Here is a 9653-nt window from a genome sequence, read left to right as displayed (position 1 = left end):
GTTATGGAGATGTAGAAATTAAAGTTGAAGCTCCAATCTCCTCCCGAAAATCCCCCAAAAACTCTGTTGGACTACTTCATTTAGAGAAGCTGTCAATCACAGCTGTCAATCATGACGTCACATTCCCGTTTTTATAGCATCAAATAAATAACTAAGACCAAACTTATTTAAAAAAAATTAACACTTAAACTTACATCAGCATGATAAATACTACTTAAAATGACAGAAAATATATTTGGAAAAAATGTATTTGATGTGTAATTAATTTGATTGTTTAGTTTCCATTGCGTCCATTAGACTTCATGGGGAGGGCAGGGTTTATGACCTATACTGGGACCAGCCACCTGGGGGCGTTCGAGACACTTTGGCTTCACTTTTCAGGACTTGTGCGGCACGCTTGTTGGCTTCACTGGAAGTTGTCCTGCTCTTATGAAGGCAGTGGATTTTGAGAATCCATGCTTTGGAGGAGGAAGGGCATTGGTGGTGGTTCTCCTTCCTTCCAGAATAATCACCTGTTGTCCCAGGACCTGATTGTGCCTCCAGGTGTAAGGCTGGGAAAGATCTGTCTCAGCTCGTCTCAGCTGACGAGGATCTGCCTTAGCATTGCTGGGGTTTTACAGAGAGGACATAATGGATCTTCTCCAGTCCACTGGTTTATGTTCTTGGGTGTGGGAAGAACATCGTAGGTGTCTCTGATGATGAAGCTCAGTCTGTTCCCTTCCCTTCCCTTCCCTTCCCTTCCCTTCCCTTCCCTTCCCTTCCCTCCATCCCAAAGATCCTTCCAGGTGAGCTTACGTTTCTCCAGGTTTTCCCAGTTATTCCACTGTCCCTGTTTGGGCTGTGAGACTGCCTTTGTGCATCTCTGCCTCCTCTTGCTGCCGGACCTCGGCTACTACCAGCTTTCTTCTCTGGGCTGATGTTGCCTTGTACTGTATGGGTCGGCTTGTCCCGAGTCCAAAAACACCTCCACCTGTCCTACAAAATACCCCCAACAGATTTTGCTTGCTGTATGGCCTCAGTCGATGTCCACTTTCTCCCAGTTGCCAGTCTGAGAGCAGCAGCTTGTATTATAACTGTCACTTTAAAAGCTTTTTAACATACTTATATTAGATGGTGGAGCTGATTCCTGGTTATGATTCTAGATCATGCTGTATGCATATGGCTTGTAGTATGCATAATATATATTATTTATCATCCATTGTGTGTACTTCTCACCATTTTCACTTACTGGATGATAAACAGGTGAAAAAAATCCCCCAGACTTGCATTAAAGGAGGGACCTGAGCTATATAGAGACAGAAGATCACAGAGACTCGAGGTCGGCTCTTTTGACCGATAAACAAACACAGAAAGAACCCTAGTATTATTGTTCCAGATGTGAAGTCTTATTTTAAACTCTAGATGGCGATCTATACAGAGGCTGTTAGATTTAACTACACCACTATGTATAGGAAAAGGCCTATTTCTACATTTAAAACTATTTATTTATAGTATTATAGCAGATGTTTCATCAGTGACTCACCTGCAATTAAAAACACATAATTTGTAACGTATATTAAACAAACATATTCAACAACATATTTAACAAACCCAAAAACATGAGGAAAATTCATCAGATCTTAAAATTCGAAATGACTGATAGAACATAAATTTGATGGCATTTGAACTCTACAACATTAAAATGATAATCAAAATAAAATCACAACGCATATAATAACAAATAGGCAAAAAAAAAAAAAAAAAAACTTAATGACCAGTGAATTTATTTAATGCATTTGAGTATAATTACTGAAGGTTAAAGGTCGCCAACTTTACCTGAATCCCACTTTATCAAACACATTCAGCCAAAGTGGGCCAGCAATATTAAAACACCTTACAATTTTTAACATTTTTAAACATTTTATTCTTTGCAGTTTCTTTCTATTTACAGTGTGTACAGTGATGTTCATAGTGTGTACAGTTTGCATTTAGTGTTTAAGTTAGGAATTAAAATATTTTTCTATATTTCACCTTGAGTGAGTTTTGCTTTGACGTGTGGCCACACCCACCAGTGTCATATTACATCTATTTCATTTAAGTTTTGACCTTATTTGTTTATCTGTGGACAGGAGAACTGTAATGCTACTAAAAAACATTTCTTAGCAGTGATAGTTTTAACTATTAAACATAAATTGTAAATCATACATTGCATTTATTCTTAAAATAATGACCAAAACATTGGCAGTAAAAAACAGGATGACCTTTATACGAAACAAAGGTATCAAGAATAGTTCTTCTTAGAAGGAAGTGTCACAGCTGAAAAAAAACTATGAAACTGGCACTGCTGAACTGCACGATCACTGCATGAGTATATAAGATCATGATGCATATGCACACAAGGTATATATTTTCATATTTCAATATCTCTGTTTAATTTGAGACTTTTTGTCAAACATCAGCATTGATGGGTTCAGTATCACCGGTGTGTTGTAAAGTGGTTTCTCTGTTGAGCAGAAGTCAAATGGTTTCATGTAAGCAGGAATGGAAAAAAAACACCTTCAACCGCATGTTATTCACAGACACGCACTTCACACCTCAGAGAGAGAGACGATCACAAACTGACACTGAAACTTTGTTGCAAGGAGATTCAGAACCAAATTGTCACATGCCTGTCCTGTCTTGTGCTGCACATGGGTGTTTTGTTATTTTGGGCCATGTGCTCATGTCATTGTCTGATCCCTCCCACTTGTTATCTGATTATTGTTTGAGTTCTTCCACCTGTTCCCTCCTGATTAGTTTCCCTTTATAAGTCCCCTCTTGTTTGCAGTCTGTGTTGGTTCGTTGTCTACGTTTCCCTTGTGTGTGTTCCTGATTTATGCCTGCCTCGTTTTCCATCACAGGGAGTTTTTGGTTGTAGTTTTATTTTGTTTATTATTTAATAAATTCCTTACCTGCGCTTGGATCCTCGCTTCACTTTTTGACCTACCGTGACACAAATATGTATTGTGCACAAGTTTATTAACTAAATCATGAATACAGCTAATCTAAACATTAACACATACACACAATCACACAATCACACATACACGGGTAAAATGAGTATTTGGCCACATGGTCTGAATTAAGAGTCAAACATGAAAATGCTCCTTTGGGACAGAACATTTACATCATTTGTTAAAAGATTTTGTGTTACAATGCAAAGTCTCCTGAAGTTTTAGGAGATCATTTCATCAATCTCTGAATATCTCACTTCAAACCTGTCAGAATGATCCGGCTGTTTGTCTGCTGGGATTTTCTGATTATTCTCAAAGGAAAACTAGAGGGAAAGACTCAATCCTGCTGAAAATGAATCATCTTCTCACGCTGACAGACACATACTCCACAATACTCTCCTCTTCTGCTCTCTGTAAAACACATCACACAAGATATAATAAGATATTTTAAATGATAATAATAATAAAAGATCAAATATCGTAGAACAATTGCCACCAATGTTCTCTATAAAACTGTATAAAACACAGCCCAGGCCTATCATAACCATAACACAAGATGAATGAGAAAATTGACAATTTTGTAATGCCTAAATAGTAGGGGTGTGACGAGACGCTTACTCCACGAGACGAGACGAGACACGAGATTGGGTTCACGAGAACGAGACAAGACGAGATTTTTACACAATTTTTAAGAAATCCTCAATGATGAAATATATGAATGGAAAATAGTGTTTTATTCAACTGAAAATCACAAAATGCAAAACAATTTAGGTGCATTTTGAAATCAACTTGTAATGAATGTTATTTTACTTCTATTTTAATGAATTCTATGCAGTAAAGGACATGCAAACACTGCTAAATGTTTTGCTATAAACTCTACCGTCTGGCATCCCCTGTACGATTTCATATGAGAAATCTAACTCCTTTCCACAAATCGAACATAAAAAAAAATAAAACAGTATGAATAAAATAAATATAAATAACTGAAATAACACTTTAAATGCAAACAGTAAGTGTGTATCCATAATCAAAGTAGGCTACTGCTCTCTCAAAACTACAAGTTCAAACAGAAACACATTTTTTCTTCAAGCATGAAAAAGAGATAAATTAACTACACAGATCAGTAGATAAGCATGTCTACGATTTCTGGCAGCAGTTGAGACCTTTTTGAGGGCTGCACGATATGAGGAAAAGCTGCGATGTGCGATAACATTGTTTAATATTGCGATGTCGATATGACTTGTGATATATGAATGTTAGCTATACTGTTCCCATGTCTTAGTGCTTTAATAGGTTCTTTGCGTGATAGGTCAAATGTTTATTACCTGCCTGGTTCAGATTACACTATTTTAGCGCGATTTTGGCACGATCCGTTTCGTGGAGATTCGTAAAGGACAACGGGCGTCGGGACGCAAGATTCGATCGTTTCGTTTCGTAGGCTATAGTGTGTGATAGTGGGCGACAACCTACGCGTCTGCGATGCTTCAGGACATCATGACAGAAAGACTAGCATGTTTAATTTTGCTAAATTTTTTTAATTTTGCGGTCCTCCACGACGGGTTGAGTGTGTGCGAGAGTGAGTGAGAGTGCGAGCAAGTGAGTGTGCGTGTGCGCGCGGGAGTGAGCGTGCGTGTGTGTGTGTGTGTGTGCGCGCGCGAGTGAGTGAGTGAGCGAGGGACAGTGATTGTGTGTGTGCGCGCGGAGTGTGTGTGTGATTGGCCCGGCACACAAATGATTTAAAAGTGGCAGGGGCATATTCAATACTAATTTCACCCTCATGCTCCATCACGCTGACATCACAACAACTCACGAGACAAAAGGCTTGTTTGAGATGAGCAAAATCTGCGCAGAATCGATCACCGGTGATCACCGCGAGATGCATGCCGGTTAGAAATGTGTCCGAGTGCGGTCCGCCTTGCTCTGATGTCATGCTGACGTATGTCAAAAATCTCTCGCGAGCGCAAGGCGCACGTGTCGGATTCTGCAGTCGAGCGCAGTTGCTCTTCACCGACTGCGCTTATAATAAAGCATGATGGGAAACGACTTGCTGACGACACAGCTTAATGCTCATTGGTTTAAACAACTGTGATGTATTGTTGTCTTTTAAAATGTTTGATTTTAAAACTCTAATATCATGTTTTATGTGTATAGCCTATGTTATGTGTGAATATTCCCAAACTATCTGACAGTGCGATCTCTTTGGGTTATGCAATTTAATTTTTTATAAAAAAAATAAAAAAATAAAAACACATATGTCTGTATTAAAGAAAAAAATATTGAAAAACATGTATTTGGAATGGAATTAAATAACAAGTACTTTGGGTGTCTTGTTCATTTTATTTATTTTCATATAGAAGCAACAGAACTTAAATTCCATCCAGTTTATTGGCAACACGAGCGTGAATCCCGTGAATCCCGCGATATCCATCTTTGATCTCACAGGTGTCAGATCCACTGCGTGAAGAGAGAACTGTCCGGCTTGCCTGCTCTTTTTTCACTCCTCCTCTCACTGCAGCCGCCTACTCTCGTCTACATTTCAGGCGAGGCAAGGCGCATCTCAAACAAGCCTATTGTTTCACCTCGACGAGAAATCTCGTCGCGTTTTAATCTCGCGAGATCTCGTAACACGAGATCTCGTCACACCCCTACTAAATAGCAAACACAAGTGTGACCAATATTATATTAATATTAGCCTGAGGTGAAGAGTTTCATGAATGAATTTGTGTCTGAATACAGAAGAGTTTGAGTTTCTTCCTCCCTTTAAAAGTTAATGTGTTTTTTTTATTGTTCTTTCTTTTGCACAATTATAAGTTGTATTTTTTTTTTTTCTGCAACACTTTTAGAACATTTTATTTATTTATTATATTAAAATATCCTCCAATCTCTTAGTGTTTCTCAGTTGCTTTGAAATGTGTATATATATATATATATATATATATATATATCCCTCAGAGAGTCTTCGTTTAGCAGTCACACTCAGTGCCTTCCCGGTCAGAAGTGACCGGACACCTAAAAATGAAACTTCCTCCATCCCAGTAAAAACCAATGCAATTTATTTTTGTTCTATAATATTTATTCTTTTTAATTTAGTATTTTGAGACAATTTGATTGAACTTATTAATATTTATGCATTATTTATATTCCATTTTTTGCCATTGAAAATAATGATATATATATATATATATATATTTAATTTTATACAGTATTTTCAGTTAAAATAGAGACTAGGCTTTCAGAAAAAATAAATAAAATAAATAAAAAAATAAATCAATTTATTAAACATAAAATGAAATAAATCATGTTATTGCATGGGTTTACCACTAGATGCCTGTATAGCTCTAAATGGAGATGCTTGTGAATTCTAGTTGTTTTTGGACCAAATTACTTACTTTTAAGATGTGGATTGAATGTATTTTTTTTAGAAATTCTCAAATAATACTTTTTGCCAAGGTTTATAACATTTTATTAATTATTATTTTAATAATTTTAATAATTATTATATTAATTATATATATATATATATTAATTATAATTATTAATTATGTTATGTTTTTCACTTTTGATGTTTTAGAGTTTCACCCCTTCATTGCTGAGCACTTTTTTTCTGCATCGTGGCCAATTTGTAGAGAATTTTTGTGTTTTTGTCAATTTCCCATTCATTTTCTATGGGGGTCATTTTTGACCAAAGACCACGAGTGTGACTATTTTTTTTATGACCACTTAGCATGCTCGGATCATGAACTCAAATTTTTTTTGTGCTCACATACCTAATGCCAGAAAAGTCACCAAGTTTCGTAACATTCCGATGAAGCTGTGATTTTTATAAATTCTAAACAGATTTTTTGTAATCTGAATTTATTGGTGTGTATGTGTATAAAAGTGTGTTTGTATGTGTGTGTGTGTGTGGGTGGGTGTGAATTTTTTGCACTCTTGATGTTGTAGAGTGTCACCCCTTTACTGCGGTGTACTTTTTTTTAGAATCGTGGCCGATTTGTAGATTGTACAGACAAAAATTCAGAGAATTTTTGTGTTTTTGTAAATTTCCCATTCATTTCCTATGGGTCGGTCATTTTTGACCGAAGACCACGAGTGTGACTATTTTTTTTACGTCCACTTAGCATGCTCGGATCATGACCTCAATTTTTTTTTTGTATTCACATACCTAATGCCATAAAAGTCACCAAGTATCATAACCTTCCGATGAAGCTGTGATTTTTAAAAATTCAAAACAGAACATTTTTCAGTCAGAAGTGACCGAGGACTCTCTGAGGGATATATATATTAATTTCTTACATCAAAGCCACAAGACACTAAATCAACTATAGATGACTTTTATTCAAATATTTTACATAATAGGGTTAACAGTAAAATAGCTTCTTTTGGAAATACATAAAAATATCTGATGCGTGATGATGATTATAGAAACACAATCACACACTGATCTCCATCTGACTCACTGCTGAAATGATACAAACACACACAACAGAAACTAATGATAAATGATCTTACCGATGTTTGTGTGTTTCTTTCATAGAACGATGGATGAAGTAACATAACAACAGAAGTTTTCTCATCTTCACGAATCTGAACTGTTTGAACAACAGGAAGAGAATAAAAATACAAATCTAGATCTGTTTTTTTTTTTTTTTTTTTTTTTACAACGTATGTGTGATTATTAGGCTGTGAAAGCTATTGCACACAATTAATTGAATATATTTAATACTGAATTTTTTAAATGGCAATATGGAATTTGACATTATTACTTTTCACACACAAAACATCACTATTACCAGAGTAAAAGTGCATACAGAATCAGTGTTTGTGTGTGAGACGAGTAAAGAGCTGCTCAGATCAATGCAACAACCAATAACCAACATTATTTAAGAACTAAATTACATCATCTTCATAAATACATATTTAAAGTGGACTATTAATTGAAAAAAATGCATTTGGAGTAGATTTTATTATTTATTATTATTTGTTAACACTTGTTAAAAGCAGTTATTCTTGCCTTCTCGATCAGTTTTTCTGTGTTTCCTGCAGATCCAAAATCCAGCAACAATCATCAGAGATCCAGCAGAGATCAACACTATCAGAGACACTGAGACTGGAGGAACTGAAGGAGAGAGACATTAGTGTGAGTGAATGTGTCCGATCTAGAACAGAAGCCAGAGATCAGGTCAGTAAACACACACATATATCATCAGTGCTGTGGTACCTGCACATGTGTGACAGAGTGTGTTGATGTCCAGATGTGTGGTCTGGTTGCTGATGGGATTGTTCAGCACACAGCTGTAGGTGTTTTTATCCTGATATTCCACCTCCAGAGGTAGAGAGAGACTGATGCTGAGATCACACACACTGATGCTGGACAATACACTGATTCCTGCGTACCAGGAGAGAGTCGCATCACACACATTCAACACTGATGAACACACCAATGAACATGATGATGATGATGATGAACATTGTGAAGAGTTTCTGCTGATGACAGGAACAGGCAGACGAGCTGAGAAAGATGAGATTAATAAACAGAAATATGGATAAATCAACAGTGTTATTTTTGATTCATTGTGTTGATGAGCAGTGATTGTCTAATCTTAAACTATAACATAATTAAACATTTCAATATGTAAATATCTAATAAAACAACAAGCACAGGAGGAATTACATCTCGACTCACCATAGACAGAAACACTGAATGTTTTTGATGTCAGTTCAGCTGTAGTTATCAGTAGTTGATAAACTCCAGCATGTTCAGTTGTGGTGTTTGTGATGGTCAGAGATCCAGTTTGATCGTCCAGCTTCAGTCTGTCTCTGAATCTCCCATCAGTAACATTATTAATGTTAATATATGTATGATATAAGATCCCATATTTTCTACTGTTTTCAGCTATAATGTACTTTTCAGCTCCATATTTCCACAGTATGTGTTCGTCTTCATGTATTTCAGTAACATTAGAGTTCAGCGTGACAGAATCTCCCTCCATCACTGACACTGACTGTATTTCATTTGTTTCGGCAGCAAACACTCCTGATGAACATGAACAGGTTTTCAGATTAATGCTCATGTTGGTTTAGAAAGTCTGAGATCAGTTTGAAACCTTTAACATCAGCAGAGAACTAAATGAAAAGTCACATAAATGAACAGGCAGACTCGAGAGAATCAATAATTTGATATTTAATGTGTTTTAAAATGTGTTTCAAAATTGTCATTATATATATATATATATATATATATATATATATATATATATATATATATATATATATGATAAATTAAATACAGATTGATTAAATTAAAGTACAAGTTTAAATATTCTGGATATAATATTCAACACATATTTTATTACTGAGTTTCCATGACTTTTGTAGTTGTTTATGATTACTGCAGAAGTATTTCTTCAGTATTTAAAATTAAGTCATTTCTTGGTAGGATTTACATTTGTAATCATTGAAACTAAAATACCGAAAACATCAGAGATTTGATCGCAGTGGATGAAAATAATCTAATTTAAACCGCCGCAGGAGTTTATTACTCTGAGATGTAAATAAACAACACAAATATGTTCATAACTTACCGATCAGACGGCAGAAGCACAAACAGAACAAAACAAACATGTGAAACATTTTCTGATGTAATAACACTAGCACAACTGATCTAAACAAACACAACAGAAG

The 9653-nt window shown here is 35.8% G+C and overlaps 1 protein-coding gene across 1 annotated transcript; it reads right to left on the bottom strand.

The window, feature by feature from the left end:
• Nucleotides 1–1884: 1884 nt before the first annotated feature.
• On the bottom strand, nt 1885–9653 carry LOC308701413 (CD48 antigen-like). Its single transcript, XM_081383692.1, has 6 exons — nt 9554–9653; nt 8656–9006; nt 8191–8481; nt 7984–8088; nt 7482–7561; nt 1885–3383 (listed from the first exon to the last, which is right to left on the bottom strand). Exons 1-6 carry the CDS (start codon nt 9600–9602, stop codon nt 3330–3332), a joined length of 930 nt encoding a protein of 309 aa, XP_081239818.1. The 5' UTR covers nt 9603–9653; the 3' UTR covers nt 1885–3329.

The sequence above is a fragment of the Scardinius erythrophthalmus genome, assembly GCF_964197995.2.
Source record: "Scardinius erythrophthalmus genome assembly, chromosome: 14".
Taxonomy (NCBI): domain Eukaryota; kingdom Metazoa; phylum Chordata; class Actinopteri; order Cypriniformes; family Leuciscidae; genus Scardinius; species Scardinius erythrophthalmus.
Note: the sequence above shows the minus strand (reverse complement) of the source record. Positions and strands in the feature narration are given on the sequence as shown.

Coding starts and splice junctions, on each gene's coding strand:
- LOC308701413 (XM_081383692.1), bottom strand. CDS start 9,602: ATGTTTCACATGTTTGTTTTGTTCTGTTTGTGCTTCTGCCGTCTGATC. Junction 8,482..8,655: donor ATTCAGTGTTTCTGTCTATG/GTGAGTCGAGAT, acceptor CATCTTTCTCAG/CTCGTCTGCCTGTTCCTGTC. Junction 3,384..7,481: donor AAAGAAACACACAAACATCG/GTAAGATCATTT, acceptor TGTGTTTTACAG/AGAGCAGAAGAGGAGAGTAT.